This window comes from Osmia lignaria, chromosome 15 (genome assembly GCF_051020975.1).
Source record: "Osmia lignaria lignaria isolate PbOS001 chromosome 15, iyOsmLign1, whole genome shotgun sequence".
Classification (NCBI taxonomy): domain Eukaryota; kingdom Metazoa; phylum Arthropoda; class Insecta; order Hymenoptera; family Megachilidae; genus Osmia; species Osmia lignaria.
In genome coordinates, this window is record NC_135046.1 from 12,516,182 (window position 1) to 12,534,606 (window position 18,425).

Below are 18,425 nucleotides of genomic sequence, written 5' to 3' on the forward strand. Positions count from 1 at the left end.
AAATAATTATTTTCACTTGCAGTATAAAATACTTTTTTTACATAATTAGTTGGCGAATCGCAATTTATAATTGGAACATACTTTATACATATGTGTACAAAGTTCTACTTCATCGCGTTGCACTTGCAACAGGTGTTTCGCTTGTTCTTCTTTTCATAAGGTAACCGTAATCAGTAATGGTTCTTGGTTGAATAATCAGAAAAATATTTTTGCCTGAGAACGCGTGAATGTATATATTTATCACGATTGTATAATCGGTCACGTAGCGCGTACATGTTACCTTGTTAACAGAAAATTCAGCAAGTTTGGTAAGTGTTTCCTGGAATACATAGAGATTTCGTATTTTGTTGAAAAGCTGGTTTCATCGATATACCAACAGGTGGTGCTGCATTAGCTGTCGTTTGCTGTATGTGGCGATAGCAACGTTTCATCCCCACTACGTTAGCGCGGTCACCGCGCCGCGTTCACCTTCGCTCTCCTTGTTCCCCCTTGCTTTTTTCGCCGTTTCCGTCGCTCTTGTGTCTTTTCTCATCGTCTCTCTGTCGTCTTCAGTTTCTAGTCGAAGTCAGCGACAGCGTCTCGCATGGATTCCTTTGGTTCTTTATCCAGAAACGTGTCGCTTTCGATCGGTTACACCTAGATCCGTGATATTCCTAAAGATTCTTAGTTGGTAATTTGGTCGTGGCAGTTGGTGAACGTGACCCCCGTGTACGCGTGAATCGACCTTTAAGTTTCCAATTCCCCCACGTTGCTGCTTACTGATTCAAGTTGATTCAGGACGGTGCATACCGCCAGTCGGTTCGAATAATCGTTTCGTGGCAGGTGGAGACAAAAATCGGCGAAGCCGAACCTGCCAACCGAATCATTCGCCTAGTCAGCCAGCCGCTGCACGAGGCACGGACAAATAGTAATCGCGCCTCGATCGTCGATCCTCGATCCTCGATCCTCGATCTTCAACGATAGATTATCGATCGCAGTGCCGACACAACGTGCAACATTTCTGACAGCCATCCGTGCGACGCGTAATTTCTCGTCGTTCTTTTTTTTTTTCTTCTTTTCTATCAGTTATCGGCACCGATTCGTCTCCGTTCACTTTTCGTTTCAGTTTTGTGCGCGACATTACGAGGGTGAGACATGTCTTCCCTGAAGGGCGATAAGATTCCGTGTGCACGATTGTGCCACATCGTCAAATGGGAGGATTTCGACGGTTATGGATTCAATTTGCACGCAGAGAAAGGAAAGAAAGGGAAAAATGGCCAGTATATCGGTAAGGTGGACGAAGGGTCTCCAAGTCAGGCCGCTGGTTTGCGGCAAGGTGATCGAATCATCGAGGTTAACGAAATCAACATCGCGAACGAGACTCATCAACAGGTTGTTGAACGGATCAAAGCCTTCCCCAATGAGACGAAGCTACTGGTGGTCGATCAAGAAGCCGACGAATATTTCAGGGCCAACAACATTATTATCAAGGGCACCATGGCGAACGTCAAGGTGATCAAGACCCCGGAGAAGAACCCGAATAGTGTCGAGCAAGATGAATTTAACGGCAGCAATGCTTCCATCGATGGGGTATGTATTTCTAATCAATTTCCAAACAATTAGAAAGAAGCGAAAGATTCGTTTCCGAATCTTCGAGGGATCCACCTGTTGCTTCCGTATGCTTTCCGTTTCCGGATTTAACTGCTCGTTCGCTTGTTTTGCTTTCTCGTGTCTAGACGCTTCTTCTTTTCGAGTGTAGTCATTTTGAAAGCGATGTATCGAATAATCGTTCATTTTGAGTAAACCTTCGATGCGGGACGATTTAAAACATTTGAAGAACCTCAAATGTACGCGGCTTTTTTTTTTTTTTCATACGTGATTCTGTATTTAAACTCGTGTATCTCCTTGTCTTTGATAGTATCTTGAGGCATGAGTCACCCGTTAATGCGTCAGTTTGGTCAGAGTAATAAATCATATGTTTCTTATCGTAACAAGAACCTGGGCTTTTATTTACGCCTTTACGAAATTGCTATGTAATGTTTTAGGTGTAACAATCGTACTTGCGCTAACATAGATTTTCATTTGGTAAAGAATTCTAGCACAGTAACCGTACTGTGATTTGTCTTATCAACGTAGGCGCGTTGTTCTTTAAACGAGAGGAAAGAGTTGTACATAGTCGGTTTTACCGTAGCTACTTACGAACAGAGATAAGCACGTAAATGTTTCACCAGACTTAGCGCTCTTAAACATCTGTGTTTACCCCAGTTGGCTAGTAGCAGTCAGTCAAGAAAAAAAAAAAAAGAAAAAGAAAAAAAAACTGAACGCGCCATACGTGGAGCGCCGCTTCGTCGTTTGCGAACGGTCGAACAAATAAGTAGAAACGGAGAGTCTGCTTATTTCTTTTTTCTCTTATCCTGACAAAAAAGGACTGCGAATCGCGCGAGACGCGGCATGTTTTAAACGCGCGCAGTCTCAACCGCGAAAATATGTTAATCTCGTGAAAGTTCGTTTATCGAAATACGAATTTGTCGTATTCGATCGCATTTTTAGGCGAAACGCTACCGTACGCGATAAAACGTATAAGGAAGTACGCGAATCGATATCGTTATCGCAGGCTCAGCGAGCAAACGGTGTTCATTTCGCGAAACGTCCAATTTCGACCGTCCACTTTAAACCGATACAAATTTTGTACCTGTTATTTTCTGTTAGTTTCTTTATCTAATCGCGGAAATAAATTACGCCATTAATCTTATCCGCGTGATACATATTTTTCACGGCGCATAATAGTAAGCGAGTCGCTTGAAATTTAATAGCGTATCGAACGTTTCGTTCGTACGTGTACGTTATTTATTTGATCGTATCGCGCGCGTTCCACAATGATCTCAGCGTGGTACGAAGCAAACTCAAATACTGGGAATTTTTTTTTTTTTTTTTTTCAAGGTCTCGTGTATAGTCTTTAACATTCGAGGATAATTTATCCTCATCCACGAGCTGGAGTTAGCAGAAAAATCAATTGTCCTCTTTCGATTTCCTCCAAAGCGATCTATCGTTGATGATCGAGGAAGGTGATCGTTCGTCAGCGTTAAATGAGTCATCTTCTTTGGCACAAGGATACGTTTCTTTGCTGATGCTTGTACTAGAATGTTGAACGCCGAATATCAAATGCATCGCGTTATCGATCGGTAGTTGCAACAACAGGTGGTCGTGCGTCACTCCGTTACCTTGCGCTTTACGCTTTACGCATTGTTCCGTTTGAATCGGAAGAAACGGCTATAAATTCAGGTTAAACGATATCGTCGCAAGCATTCTCGGATGTAACAAATTACGGTGGTAATCGACGGAAGTTCCTCCTTTACGAAACAACACGTCACTGGCCTTAATTCGTCTTCGTGGGATACGCGTTCGATCGTCTTCCTGCGATACACGCTCGTCCCACGAATCCGATCGTGCGCGATTTATCTCGCGATCGGAAGGAAGATTCGTCCTCAGCCGATAGAATTTGCCGGATTTCCGGTCATTTTTGCGCTGTGAAATTACGTAAATTTCACGTTGTATTCTGCGCGGGCTACGTAATCGAAGACACGCACCCGCGATCGTGTGTAACATTAGGTTCTCACGTACGATCATTGGGGTGAAACAGTCTTGAATAAAAAGTTCCACGAATTCGGACGGAGGATATTATTTTTATAAATATCTCCGTGAGTTCTTTACTTAAGTTACATCACATATTGGTCGTTTTTCTTCTTCTTCTTCTTCTTCTTTTTTAAAGTTGCGTATATTCGTATCCGTGGCGTGCACTCGATAATTGGTAGAGCAAATAATTAATCGCTTTCCTGCAAACTGGACAATTTCCTGGCACCATTTTTTGGTTGCGCAATCGAACAAACGAGCGGCGTGCGCGCGTGTGGAAACGACAGGGAAAACCATTCGAAGCGGAAGAAACAATCGTTTGAATCTTTCGCGAATGGGTTAATCGTAAAAAGGAGACCACCTGACAATATTGAAACATATTGTGTTTGTTTGAAGATTAACGATGCGAAGGTGAAGTCGATGAAATTCTGTCGCATCGACGACTAACATCAAAAATCCGTTATTTGCTCTTATTCGATTTTCGAAGAAAGCGTGCCAAAAAGCCAAGCTGAATACCTATGCAGCTAACGGAAATCTCCTTCGCAAAAAGAATCGGGACAAGCGTTGCATCGTGTCTCCCTCTGTTTCGGAATAATTAAATATCGTACGTTGGATAGGAGAATCGCGTCCAAAATTTATCATTCCCTTTTACGCGGAACGTTCAAAGTACAGAAAATTGAAAGACGATTATCTGTTAATCCTTTGCGATCAACGAAATTTATTTGCCAACGATAAGGTTATTTTTGTTTAACATCGTATCACCATTTTTTAACGATAACGACGACGATAGCGTCAATCTTCTTGGAATAATTTATTAAACGATATAATTGTTCTAACAAAATAAAGATAATTTATGAATGTAATAACAATCTGTTCAACAGGTGATTTTATCCAGATGTCTGTGTTGTTTTCATTTTATCCTCGTCGTTGGCTGGAAAATAATTGAATTGCAAAGAGGATGCAGCAATGCCGCGGCATAGATTCTCGAAGTTTTATGGAGGGATTACCTCATCTCGATGCATAAACACCATGTTTGCATGCGACTATCGTTTCCGTCGGTATGTTGGTAATCGATAGAGTTATTGGTCACGCGTCTACACAGCGTTATTATTAATTAGGTTCTCTCGATGTCATTGGCATCCTGCAACGTAGCCTGCGACTGTGCGGCGCAACCAAAGATCCACGATCGCGTCACTTCTTCTAAGTTTCGAAACGAAGAAATTTTTCGGAAGACCAGCAAGTTTTTTCTAATTTCGGACGCGATAAGGACAAGCCGACCAACATTATTTTAAAGAGATTTAAACGGTCCGTGGCTTTGGAACCGGTTCTCCAGTCGCGTCGTCACGCGCTTGCCGCCTTTAGATGATGGAATTCCTTCGAGTACCGTTTGGAATATTGCATCAGGAGCCAAGGTCGTTAGACGTTTCTTCGACCAATTTCTGTCACGTTTTTCGTCCATCGATCCTCCATCCTATCCGTTTCATTTCAAGTTCGTTCCTTTCCAATGAGAAGGAACCAAGAACGCGACACAACCGTTGCTAATTACCGTGTCCACGCTTTTACTTTCTATCGGCGAGCGTTGTGTAACGCAAACGGAAAATTGAAGCGTGTCTCGCTCGAGTGCGCAGTTAATATTCAGCTTCTTTCCTTCTTTTAAGATTTCATTTGAATTCCTCCAATATTCAAAACAACGTCCTCTTGATGCTACAGCCAATTGGAAACGCATATTTAGAAGAAAAAAAAAAAGTAGCGCGCCACTGTATAATTAACCTTGATACGCGACACGCATTCGTTTGCATCTGTTCAGAATTCTTTTTTCAATAAGCTATCTTGCGCGCGAAATTTCGACGAAACATGGAAATTCTGTTATTTTATAAGAAAGTAAAAGTTGACGTTTTCTTTTCAGAACGCACAAAAGTCGAGCGGCTCCAACGACACCTCTCGCAGCGAGAGCAGCACAGTGTCGGCAGGTGCGACGAGGAGCTCGACGAAAAGCGAGAACGAGAGTGAACGCGGTGAAGAGACTGCTCGAGAAAACGGGAACAGCGTGAGGAACGAGAGGAACGAGAGGAACGAGATGGGTGACACGCACGCCAGTACCGGGAACGGGAGCGTCGGTGGAAACGAGCCCCCACGACAGGGTCTGAATCTAAAGATGAGCGCCAAAGAACTGAGAGCTCAGCTGGCAGCGCGCAAAAAGTACGATCCGAAGAAGGAATCGATCGGCTTCAAGGACAAGTTCGACATCGTGCAGAAATTATAACCGCGACAGGTTACAACGTTTCGTCATCAGCATCGACGGTCTTTCTCGATTGTACTACAGCGCGTTGATTTCAAACGAACGCGCCAGATACGCTTAGTCCCTTTTCAAAATCGTATCTTCCAACGATTTTAAACGACGTTCGAGCCGATCAGATGCGATTTTTCCCGCCATCTACGACACCGTTTGCGCTCTTCCAAGGACGATCACGACGACGCTGGAGAAAGTGTACGCGACGCGACGCGACGCCCGTCATCCTCGATTTCTGTTACCCGTTATCAAATTCAGGACGTTGCTCGTTCTTTCCGATTGCGTTAATCGATGAAAATTATCGCGGCTGCCGGGCCGGTTCGATGTAGAAACTTCTTACGACACCTTACACGACGGCAAACGATCATCGACGCGCAAGTCCGAATGGGAAAACTTTGAAAACTGCGAGTGTGGTTCTCGTTAAAGCAACAAAGACAGATTTCATTTACCAGAATTGAAATGATTTTACGTAACCCAAGAAATATGTAACACCGTGTAAAAGTAGGCGACACAATAGTGGGAAGTCTCGCGCGAGTTTCCACGTTCGTTTCTGGACAAAGTAAACGATGAGCCGCAGCGAGTCACAGGACTCGCAGGAAATCTTGTTGCTATCTAACCCGACATTGTTAAATATTACGACAACCTGTTGTGCAACCTTCAATTATCGTCGTCGTGATCCTTTTGCGTCGTACTTTACGCGAATATTTACGAAGTTTGTTGTTTTGTTTTTCTTTTTCTATTTCTTTTTTTCACACGCGATATACGTACCTAATACATTCCGTCTTGCGACAATACACACCTATGTACGTACGTACAAGTTTCTTATTGCATTATACGCAACATTTCGAGAAGCGTTTATATTACACGATTTTATGATTTGTCAATGGCTTTTGTCAAAATACTTTAGTCACGTGATTTGACTAGACGTTGGATTTAATACTCGATCGATAAAATGATTTTATGCCATCTTTTCGACGATGTAACGTAAATACCGATTTATATTTGGCTTTTACAATCGAGACATGATTTTCTATTATTATACTTTATACGACGCGTTTATTATTAGATAGATAGGCTCGATAAGACCAAGCGTTTTCGTAACTTCGGCTGTAAGACTATGTTTTCTTTGAAACACGGACGAGATAACGCTAAGCGCGTTTCGTCACAGCTATTTTCAGTTTGAAATCAATTTCATTATACGTTTGCATATAGCTATTTTATATATTCTTTTCAATGTTTAGAAAAATTTGTAGTCGCAAGTATTTCTTTCAATTCTGGTTTATAGAGGGACTTTGCGTACGAACCCTTTTTGTTCGCGCTGTAAAGACAGACTGATCGTTTTCTCGATCAAGGAAAGTGATCGATCAAATTGTTCGAAGTTCGTGTAACGCGATCTTCGAGGCTTTGCGCTGAACGTGCTATGTAAATTCTTTTCTGTCTTTTCGTTTTCTTGCAATACGTTTTTTTTTCTCTTCAGGTCCAGTGCATAACGGTATTCGTTTCTGTAAATATATTAGATCTTCGTGTCTCAAGATCGGTGCAACGATCGAAAGAAGCAGTTAAACGACGATTCAAAAATCGTAGGGAAACCATCGTCGTATTGCTTTGTCACGTAAACATTGTTATCGAAGGACGTCGATCAATCGTTATCGGATCGAAAACAAACGATATCAGCGAACCATTGATCTGAAACGAAAACTGCAGATTTAACTCCGATACGATGTTAGAAGTATCGCTTTAAAATTTGGAAAGTTTTTCGAGCAAACCGTTGCACCGATTTCTTGATATATGTATATAAATATTCCGAGTATTACGTAAATACACACGTTACGATTATCGCACACATTCAATATAATTTGTAAGCCTTAATTTTAAGCCTTATGTTTGACGACAAGACTTAGTTGTACGTTACTCATAAAATTGCGTTCATTTGCGTACATTTGTGTATAAATAGTATTGTACGTATTTGGATTTTGTTCTTTCTTTTTACCTTCCTATGTTATTTTTTTCTTTACAAAGCTTTTCACATTTTATTAGTAAGCATCCTAATAGAAAAAGAAGCATAAATTTCAAATAGAGACGCGAAGGTTGAAACAAATGCAACCCGGCAAGTGGCGCCACCTAGTTCGAATTCATCGATCGAAGGTATCGTTTACCTAAGAATCGATATTTTTCTCGATACGACTCGCTTTTGATGGATCGTTTTTTCCTGCGATATAAATCTCGTTTCTAACGGTTATTTCGCCTGAAGAAGAACGGTTGAGTCGCGTCAAGTAATTGTAATAAAAGATCCCTTATCGATAAAATTGTAAGTAGAATACGAAGCAACAACAATTGGAATCGAGCTTTCCGAATAAACGGTACGTTAAAAAGAAATAATCATCCATTATTTGAATTGCATGAACATTAAATTACAATACACCATTTTTAATGTTTAGTACTAGGAAGCCGTATAAACCATCGTCGAGTAGATTCTTGTAAGAAATTCAGTTCGTATCGATGATGGTCTGTATCTAATTTATTTACCAGTAATTTACGCGCGTTTAAAAATCATCCGTTACATGGATGTAATGTTTACAGTAAGAACGATCGATGGCCAAGAAGCACAGTAGGCGTCGTATTTTTGAAACGGCGCAGTGACAGATAACGTGTCGGTAGCGAACGGTACCGAGCAAGAAGAAGGCGTTGATGATGTTGGGCGAGAGAGGAATGGACGAAGTAAATTACCGGTAAATTAACAGCGTCAAGGAGGATTGGCATTACGATGAAAAAGTGGTTGAAGTGGTTGGTAACTGGGCAGATTCTTTGGCTGGTAAGTAAGAGCGATAAAGAGAACTTGGAGGGGGGGTGATCGCGAATGACGCGAGTGAGAGAGAGAGCGAGAGGCGGACATATATGGTCGCGGGGTCCGAGAAGCTCTCAGGTTACGCTGACGGCGCTAACCGTTTTCACGATGATGTTTGTCCTCCTTGTTTCTCCTCCCTCTCTCTCTCTCTCTCTCTTCCTTTCTTTCTTAAAGCTCTCGCGTATCCTCGCTCTTTCGACTTCAACTTCTCCCTGGTCTTTCTCTTTCCGATTCGTTGATTCGCCATCCCCTTCGTATACTCGCGGTCCACCATCGTCTTCTCTTCCTCGTGCCCCGACCAAAAATACCGACAGTCCGTGTAGCCATGGGTGAGAAGAAGAGAGCACGATGACGATGTCGCGGGTTCGATAAAGACGAAAGCGCGAAGCGTGGCGCGTCTTCGCGATGCCGCGAGAGAAGGAGCGAGGTTCTCGTTATTTCGAGATTATCGAGGATTGCCTGCTTTTTGGAATCGTGCCGATCGTCTCGTCCACTCCTTGATATCGAATCAGCTTTCTAACTTTTCTCGTGCATATGTTGCAACAAATTACTTGCAGAATGTTAAATCCGAATCATCATAGTTTAAACCGAAGAAGCTTTACCAGATCTATATAGTGATTTTATTGTTTTTAACACGTACACTCCCATTTATTAGTATACCGCTACATAAATAGGAATAACGCATTTATACCAGAAAGTGTTGTTTAAAACGGTACACAATGTGAAAACCCAATACTTATTAATAGCTTTGAAATAATATGCTTGTATTATTATAAGACGGAAATCCATTATGTTTATTAATTTGGCTTTTCATGATAGAATTGTCTGTCAAGTTGGATATACGTACAGAGATTCGGTAAATAATACGTGTCTGGGGTATTGAGTAACCGCGTAGGAGTTTGGTGGTCCAAGAATAGAAGAACGAGAAATGCAGAATCATAGAATTTTGATCTTCGAGTCGATCATTTTTGCGCAGAAGCATATAAACTAGTGAAAATTTCATTCTTCCAGCTGATTTCAGCTAAGAGAAAAACGATTCTTTGAACAGTTTATTTCTCGGAAATGAGAGTTGCAGCCGAAACGAGCCTGATGGAATCAATCAAATTTCGAATTTCTTTCTCCTTCGCTTTTCTCTGTTTTGCAAATAGGTAACTCGATAACTTCTTCTTTACAGTTTGTTATTCGGACAGAAATACAACATAGAGCTTTTATATTACGAAACGTCGAACAGATATAAAGATCATTAACGTTACGATACCTTAATATGTATATGTATGTACCTTTGGAAGTGCCTTCGACTTTATTTTCAGGCGAGATGATTCGTTGTTGATGGTATGGCTTTTCTAGCTTTAATTCCTCTCGAAATAGTCGTTAGCTCGCTAAATGGATCCTTTGATACACGCGATCAACGTTTTGGCCACGTTTTGCTATCGCAATCGCGTGGTTTTAGCGTCATACTTTCGTAAGTAGTAGATTCATGCGTATAGTCAGGCGCCTTGTTACATTGTATTATTAACACCTAACCGACCGGAAGCGTATTTATAGATCTCTTGAAGCCAGCGGTTATTGACTGAGAATCATTTTACCAATTCAGATTAATTAATGCAGGGACATATTTTTGAATAAGCGATTCGATCGATTTGTTTCTCTTTTTTTCTTTTTTTCATTTTAACAGCTACGAAGATCTTCAATTCAACTTGATCGAATACAAAACGAACTGATCGTTTGAAACAGTAAATTAGAAGGTTGGAACAGGAAATGACACATCTATTATCATAGTCATTTTGTTAAACTGCTTTTAGGTGTTTCAGACATCGCATTCATAAGTTGAAAACGTATTCACACTTTGCCACAGCTGTTTTCGTGATTCAACCTTTCTGTTAATACGTCGTGGGAAATAATCAACGAATAAACAAATTACCAAATGACCTATTAAAATGTTGCACAACGTAAGGACTAAGAACACATATCTGAGCTAATACTTGTAGCGAAAAGAGTAAGAAGAAAAAACAAGTGTTTTTCAAACCTTAAGAATCCATGGTGTTAGGGTGTTAGGGTGGAAGTAGGGGGTGGATCGTTTATGATACATGGCTGTACGCATAATAGGGGCCGGTGGTATCTTGTCCTGTCCTCGCACTCATAACATCTATTTCCAGAACCGACCAACGACTAAGTTTAGATCGACTGTTCCATATACTCGAGCCATTCGCCCACTCGGGTCCACTTGCTCGAAGAAAATCTGATAAACGAACAAATAAGTGAGCGTAGCTTTCGCTGTCCTTTCTGATCAATCGTTTCCTCGTTGATTCGACGTTTTTTCCTGCTCATATAACTCAGGGCTTTGACGTTAAACGAATCGACGTTTCGATCGGTTCGATAGTGAAATTCGCGATAATAAACGTGGCTGAATATTGCGTTGGTGGTATTGTAAGTATACAGAGAGGAGATAAACACAGTTCTACAAGCGAATTGCCGACGATACTGTATTTAGGTCGGTCAAGAGAGTGCAGTTCGTTTTCGTACAGGGTAAACATTTCCTTGATTTTCAATCTTTCCCACCTATTCGAATATTTGCGGCGCATCTTAAATCGCTGCTTATATATAGAGCGCTTTGTAATTTACGCCACCGTTCTCTCCGATTGAAAACAAATCAAATCGTGGGATATAATTTCATTTGATCCAGAGCGGAGGAAATAGAGAAATATGAGGCTGGAAGGAAAGCTATGACATATCAAGTTGGGAAAACAATGATTGTGAAAATGAGAGAAAATAACAAAATAATCAACTCGACGGGAATACAGCGATCGTCTCTTTTTCTGGTATTTCAAGTTAAAAGTATCGCTCTACTAAAAATATTTCAAGCATACAACACGAGAAATTTAAGCGATGTGGTTCATTGGTAACGAACGTGTGACGCATAGTCTTCTGCTTCTTCTTCTTCTTCTTCTTCTTCTGGGTTGCACGTCATACTTGGAATGCCGCGTGTCATATCGAGCGGAAGTTTTACTAGAACATCTCACTTTGACAGAAACGTTAAAAGTAACGAAAAGTATGAGTATACGTAGAAACGTACTTTGACTGAATTTCAGTTGTTTGCGTGTTTGAATTTCGTAAAAAAAACACATCGGTATTTCAGGTTTGCGAGAAAAACAATGCCGTCATTGCGAAATTCGACATTCGTGAGTGAAACGTGTCAACATTGGTCTGTCGGAATTGGTGCGTAAAGCAATTCGAGCTACTTACGAAACCCGACAACCCTTTTTTATAAGAAACTTTTCAATTCACGTTCAGGTTAATCAAATTTTCTTTCGCGTTTTTTTTTTTCTCCTTTGACCCGCGTGTTTTCGTTTCCGCGAAAAAGCCGAGATTTATGCAGCGCCGTGAATCTGCTTATTTGCCCGCACCATGCCGTGTGCCGTTTCCTCTAAATCACCTGACAACATCCGATTCTGGCGTATAGATGTTTCCTTCTGGATTATTCCAGTCTCGCAGCTGTTTTTCCACGCATTCGCAAAGCTCTCGTTGTTCTTTTTAAAAAAGAAAAACAAAATTATTCGATTGTATTGAATTTCTGGCAGGGACCACAGTGGCTGTCAACGCGCTAAACAAGTAGAAATTAAGAACCTAATACGATTCTGCATTTATACGATAGAGCTTATTTACAAAGATGATGAGAAAGGTCGTCGCTGTCGTATCGAAGCATCTTGACTAATTCTGAAATAATGTCGTCTTCATAGAGATTCGCGCCATGGCATGGTGTAAGTGCGAGTGTTCAGGTCGTTAGGTATAGATTCTAATACGCAAAGATAGATTCAGCGGTGAGGGGCGATCGTGTATATTTAGAAAAGTGCTCAGCTTGCCAGAACCGAGAGAGACTCGTATCTCGACACCGCGTGCGAGATTTCTCTTTATCTTTCACGCAACGTCTCGTTTATTGCTTGCATTTAGCAGAACTCTTATTATTCAGCTATGAAACATCGAATAAACCGGGCATCGATTTATTATAAATCGTTCAACGATTTCCGAAAGATGCAAGATTAAATTGTTCAAGAATATTTCCTCTTTTGTTGTAGGGTATCGTTGAGAATTTTCTTGGAAATCGATCGAATGACGCGTGCACTGGATGTTTCGCAGCAGTTCAAAGCTTACGTTCAGAGACAGAGAAAAGTGGAATATGGAGGGTATTAGTCAGACCCGAACGACAGAGAATTCGAGCAGATATCGATACCGTGTACTCGATCGGAGTTTTGAAACTCAGCCAGAAACGTCGCGTCGCGACGATATTTGAATACCTCCCAAAGTTAAGGGTTGTCGCGAGCCTGACGGTTTATGAATTAAACGCTATTATCCATGAAATTATATGGTCGACGATATTACTGGGAGATAAAAAAAAAAAAAAAAAAAAACGGCCGATTGCTCGTCGAAATGTTCGATGCGACCGAAAAACTTATTTTCGTTAGGAACGGTGGCCAAGACCCACTTTTTCATCGCACGCTGTTCTATTTCCTACCGTCGCTAATATCTGCTTACTTTTTATTTGACAGATAAGTTTAATCCGTCGAATTCTCCAGAAACAAACAAAGTACTTAATTCTTCCTTATCTTGCTTACGGGAACGAAAGGTATTTTGTTTATATCGGAGGTCATCTCGCAAGTAGTACAATTTATAATAAATCCGGCCTCCGTGTTTATTTCGAAATTGTAATGACACTCGGTATTTTAATTACGATTCGAGGACGTGAAATTCCTACACGTTGACTTCTCCTACGTTCCGTCATTCGACCGAAGTAGTTGCAACAATAATTAACCAACTATAAGGACGTTCTTTACTGTCGATTATTGTACGATACTAATTTTATCTCTCATTGTCATTTTGCGTGGACGGTTTCCTCCTCTACGAATATATAGAAACGTTTCAAGTACAATATCAAAGGTAAAAGAAGGTGGAGCTTGCGGAGCGCAGTCGCGTGCAAAGGGGTTGGCAAGGGTAGCAAACGCAAGGGTAGAAGAGATAAAAGTAGGAAGTGGTGGTGGAATGGTGAGCGGTGATAAGTGGCGAGGATTCGAATGGCGTCAGTGTCAGGATTCAGCCTCTAAACTCGAGCGCGTGGGCGTGTAAAAGAGTAGGGTGGAAGAGTTGAGGCGCGTCGAGGGAAGCGGTGCATGCGCAGATATAGCGGGATCGGCATCGGCGTCGGCGTCGAGGTGTCACGACGCTATTTCGTACGGTTAGTTGGCGCGCGGGGCCCCGGTGACTGAGACGGCCAAGACAGGAGGCGCTCCGTATAAAAGGAGAAAGGAGAGACAAAAGACAGGGCCAAACGAACAAGATAAACTGTTTAAATTGTTTAAACGGATCGACGACCACACAGTGACGACGACTATAAGACGAAGACGATCGAATAATTAAAATTTTTCATTCTATCTCATTATTTTCGCTTCTATTCTTTTTTCTCTTGCCTTTTCTGAGACAATCGGCTATCAAAGTGCGCGAACCGATTTCTACCCATTGAGGGTGGCACAAACGAATTTCTATTTTGGATACCTACCAGCTCGGTTCAAGTAAGTTTCCCTGTTTTGACAGGCTGGATGTTTGATCGAGGAAGGGTATACGAGCGAGTGAACGAGCGAGAACGGATGGGAAATACAGTGTGCCCTTAACTCTTCTGTTACGCGTTCTCATTTCCCCTCTTTATCTTTTTAATCTACGGTGATTCGCGGGTGCTTTTGGTGCTTCAAGTGTTTCAAAGTGTTTTACGTATCGTTTCGTCAGCACACGAACAACTGCCAGCCTCGTTCGTATATCCCTTGGAGATCTTTTTTGGATCAAAAACGGTGCGTAACTTACTTATTCACTTCGACGATAAGCGGTCAATAAAGGTTTCCCAGTTCGCTTACAGTACTCAACACCTGTTAAGAAATTTCATTTGGTTAAATAAATTGGAAAAATAAAGAGAAAAGTCTTTAGTGGAATAGCAAATCGAAAGGTTAGATTGAAAATGTGGTTCTTAATATTCTCTGTGAGTCATAATACTGCTTGTCTGACTAATCGCGACTATTACTACTGTGCCGATCAATGTGTCAACACTTTCGCTGCATCGCATCGTGTCGCGTCGCGTTTCTAATAATCTAATCATCATTTCTTTTTGCAAAAATGGTATACAAATAGAAATTGATTTTTTTAACGAGATATTCAATGAAACACATTAGAAAGAATTATTTCTGAGACTGAAACTCGCCATTTTAGAGACACGAGGCCGAGAAATACGACGACCTTGACATGTGTGCCACTTGAAAAACAATGTCGTAGGAGTAAAAAGCGGTTTTGGATGAAAACATCGTAAACGAGGAGAGAATCGTTAATGATTCTTTTGGTGGATCGCCGAAACGATCGTTTAGCGGCGTCGTGACTAATCGCCACGAGTCTCGTCGTCGCATCCAACCACCGGGAACTATTCGTAGACCACTATCTAGGTATCTAGGCTCGAAGTCCATTTATTTTTAGAAAAGCGTAACGCGAGCAGGAACGTTTCGTCGTTCCATTCGACGTTTCGTCCATCTTTTCATCAAAATTTTCCTTCGTTCGATCGGCGTTCCTTTTATTCGATACGTCTGTCGTTCTCATTGTTACATCTTCTTTCATTTTCTTCAATTAATCTCCAGGTTTTCCTCTCTTCAGAGTCTTAATACCGAAAGTGATTAACAAAAGTTGAATTGCCGTAACATCATTGATGGCTCACGCACTATTGCAACAGGTTTGACGTGTCAAAAATTCCTGACCGATCTTTCGCTCGATGTACTTGAGTTTCAATGATATTTATAGAACTTCATGGTCAGCCAACCAGAAAATTACACCTGTTGATTGTTGAAGACTTTGTTGTTGAAATTAGCACAATGAATGACTAATTTATCGTTCGAAACGTAGCTTTGTTGTATCGCTTCGCTGGTTTTGTTTTTCTTTTTTTTTCTCCTAGCCATCTGGTTGTATTTTTAACGAGGAAACTCGTAAACTTCTACTGGAGCGATAAATATTTCATCATAAATAAATTAGAGAGATTAAATCAAGGTTGTTCGAGTTTCTGATCTTTTACTAGTGTTAAGCGAAGAAGTGATAATAGAAATTGTTGTGCCCCTCTTCCGAGGTAAATCGATGTAGCCAGGGTATAAGATTTCGACGGTTTACGAGACGCGTTAGTATGAATTTGAGTCAGTTCACGAAAATAGACGTTGCGACGAGAGTGTGGCGAGAAAACAGTAGTATAGACAGAAGAAGAAGAAGAGTGCGACGGAACGCATGCCCCTCGACTAATAATTATAACTTCTAGGTCGGATTTAGTACGGTCGGGTAACTTTATCTCGGTATTCGTTTCACCGATGACCTAATATTCTTTTCCGTGCTTGCGATTCGAGCCGTGAATCATTTCCTCGTGATCGATACACAATGATTTCCAAGTTTTTCACGTTTTCTTGCAGCTAAAATTGAAACTTTTCGCGATAAATATTATTATCATTAAAATTCTTAATTGTAAGTTTGTGTGATATAAAATGTAAATTTTGATAACATTGGTAGTGAAGAAATTATCTTGTGGCGTTAGCGGTTAAAAAAAAAATCTGACAATGAGTTAAAGGTCGAAGGGGATGTGGCAAGTTTAAGTAGTGTTAGTCAACCATTAGTCGGTCATTGTCACCGAGCGTTTACAGTTTACAAAGAATCTTTGCTTACTCTACTTGTTTCTTACATTTAGGAAAGTAGAAACGGACTCGATCTCTAATTGAAATATAAACAGTACGATCGACAGGTGGAATTAGAAACAATTAGAGTAACAATCTTTGTTGCAATAAATGCTTATCATCAGCCGTCATCGCGACATCGTTCGTCAAAGATATTTTCGTCTCATCGTTACTTAAACGATGCTTCATTCATTCCATTCCTTTTATAACTACATCACGCAGATCGGTGCCACTTGTTATTAGGTCGACCTGTCATCGAATATATTACATCGCGGGAGGACAATAAAATTATGCCAAGTCGTCTTAGCTATAGTTTCTACGCGACAACCGAAAATATTTAGACAGTGCGGTGTCTCGGTTACTCGGCAAACACCTGTTCGCTCGTTAATTCTGTCGGTGTTCTTTCGAAAATCTCTTACAACTACTCTATTGCTATGCGTCTGTGTAAACTTCAATTATATTAAATCGATAAAGTTTCGATATAAATTTGCTTTTACGAATTTTGACGATAGTTTCGTTCATAACCCTTCATTCATAAAAATGGGCACTCGGTTCGGTTATTTTTAAGACCATCAGTCACGAACTGTGATCTAGGTGACTGCCAAAGGTTTCATCGCTTCTAACCAAAGAGAATTCAATGAACGAGAAAAACATTTAAGATACTTTTACGGTTCTTATATTTGAAACAACAGTTGGATCGTTCGACGATATCTAGCGTTTAGAGATCCCTTTCGATCTTCGGTCATTCCCTTCTTCACTTGGCACGAGTGGAGACATCCTGTCAAAAGTGTATCTCGAACAAAGAGCAAGGAACTTGCTATTTCGAAAGATCGACTCGAATTTTAGTTTCGTCTAGCGATAATCGAGGTCATTGACCATATAATTCCTGCCGGATGACACAAGTTGAATAGATTACGACAGAGCACCTCTGTACAGCACCTCATTTGTTTTTTAACAGTTCATCTGAAGTCTGTCGTTTCGGTAGGTTCAGTTGTTCGAGCGTTGATTCAATCTTTGTTTCGACTGATCCTATTTGTGGTCAGCAAAACAATCGTATCGGTAGTGGACGCGTGCGAATTGCAAGGAACGAACCGACACACGAAAACGAAACCAAGGAAAGGATTACAATGAGAATGGTCGTTACGAAGCGACAGCAATCTCAAGAATGTTTCGGAGCTCGTTGCCAAGTCTTACCACTGACGTTGTAACACTTCACCCATTCGTTCTGCTTTGCATTTCATCGGTCCATCAAATTTCACTTTAATCTCAAATTTCGAACAAACTATTGGTAGTAGGTAATTAAGCAAGGGAAAATTGTTGGCTTCTTTGCAATTGCAACTTAAAATACAGCACGAAGTCGTGTTAAAGCTGACGTTGTACTAGGTGGATGAATTTCGTGTGAAAATTAGTCACGACAAAAACGCGTAATTTTGTTCGAAATTTTGTTGAAAAATTTGATCGATTCACCAGCTTTATCGTGAAACGACTATTCACGTTTCGACGGTTAAATGCCAAGCATAATAACCGATTACTAAGATAACTGGTTCGCCTATTTTCGAGCCAAGAGCCACATTAATAATAGAAATGTTGCGTCATAATTCGGCCTTGGATAATTTCGGGAAAATATGCTTGGAATCATAGATTCCATGAAAATACCTTCGTTTTTCTCTCATTACGATGTTTTGATTATCGATGATAATCGGTACTATGAATACTAAAATTAACACAACAGTCGAGTAAATTATGTAAAGATCTATTTTGAATTTGTTTGTCAGAAATATATCATTTTAAATGTAACGCGCGAGATATAATAATTTGGCTCGTGCTGCCCATGGCTTTGAAATCAGAAATCATAATCGTCCGACCGAATCGTTCGCGTGATTAATAGCCGCAGCGTAACGATCGTAAACACGTTGTCCATTTCTTAGCCAGTAAATCGCGTGGTGAATAA

General features: G+C 40.8%; 2 protein-coding genes and 1 long non-coding RNA gene across 45 annotated transcripts in view; 2 read left to right on the forward strand and 1 right to left on the reverse strand.

The window, feature by feature from the left end:
• Window positions 1-454: 454 nt before the first annotated feature.
• On the forward strand, window positions 455-6,530 carry LOC117608231 (uncharacterized). Of its 2 annotated transcripts, XM_034333028.2 has the most exons (3): window positions 455-1,022; window positions 1,106-1,569; window positions 5,516-6,530. In XM_034333028.2, exons 2-3 carry the CDS (start codon window positions 1,135-1,137, stop codon window positions 5,870-5,872), a joined length of 792 nt encoding a protein of 263 aa, XP_034188919.2. In that variant the 5' UTR covers window positions 455-1,022; window positions 1,106-1,134; the 3' UTR covers window positions 5,873-6,530. The 2 variants fall into 2 exon arrangements, with proteins under 2 accessions (XP_034188919.2, XP_076548626.1); XM_076692511.1 differs by having other exon boundaries at window positions 457-1,569.
• Window positions 6,233-12,525, reverse strand: LOC117608233 (uncharacterized). The gene is made up of 2 exons (XR_013063515.1): window positions 11,653-12,525; window positions 6,233-10,983 (listed from the first exon to the last, which is right to left on the reverse strand). It is a non-coding gene; the product is annotated as an uncharacterized LOC117608233 (long non-coding RNA).
• A 1,421-nt stretch (window positions 12,526-13,946) lies between these two features.
• Window positions 13,947-18,425, forward strand: part of bent (projectin protein bent) — a 59,208-nt gene continuing 54,729 nt past the window's right edge. For 20 of the 42 annotated variants that reach the window (XM_076692508.1, XM_034332943.2, XM_076692509.1 and 17 more), the window contains exon 1: window positions 13,947-14,305. The gene's annotated coding sequence lies outside the window, so the exon portion shown is untranslated. The other 22 variants (XM_076692510.1, XM_034332974.2, XM_034332976.2 and 19 more) reach the window with 3 other exon arrangements.

Excerpts from the sequence above, each read along its gene's own strand:
- LOC117608231 (XM_034333028.2), top strand. The coding sequence starts at position 1,135 with ATGTCTTCCCTGAAGGGCGATAAGATTCCGTGTGCACGATTGTGCCAC. Across the intron at positions 1,570-5,515 it reads GCAATGCTTCCATCGATGGG|AACGCACAAAAGTCGAGCGG; the intron begins GTATGTATTTCT and ends TTTTCTTTTCAG.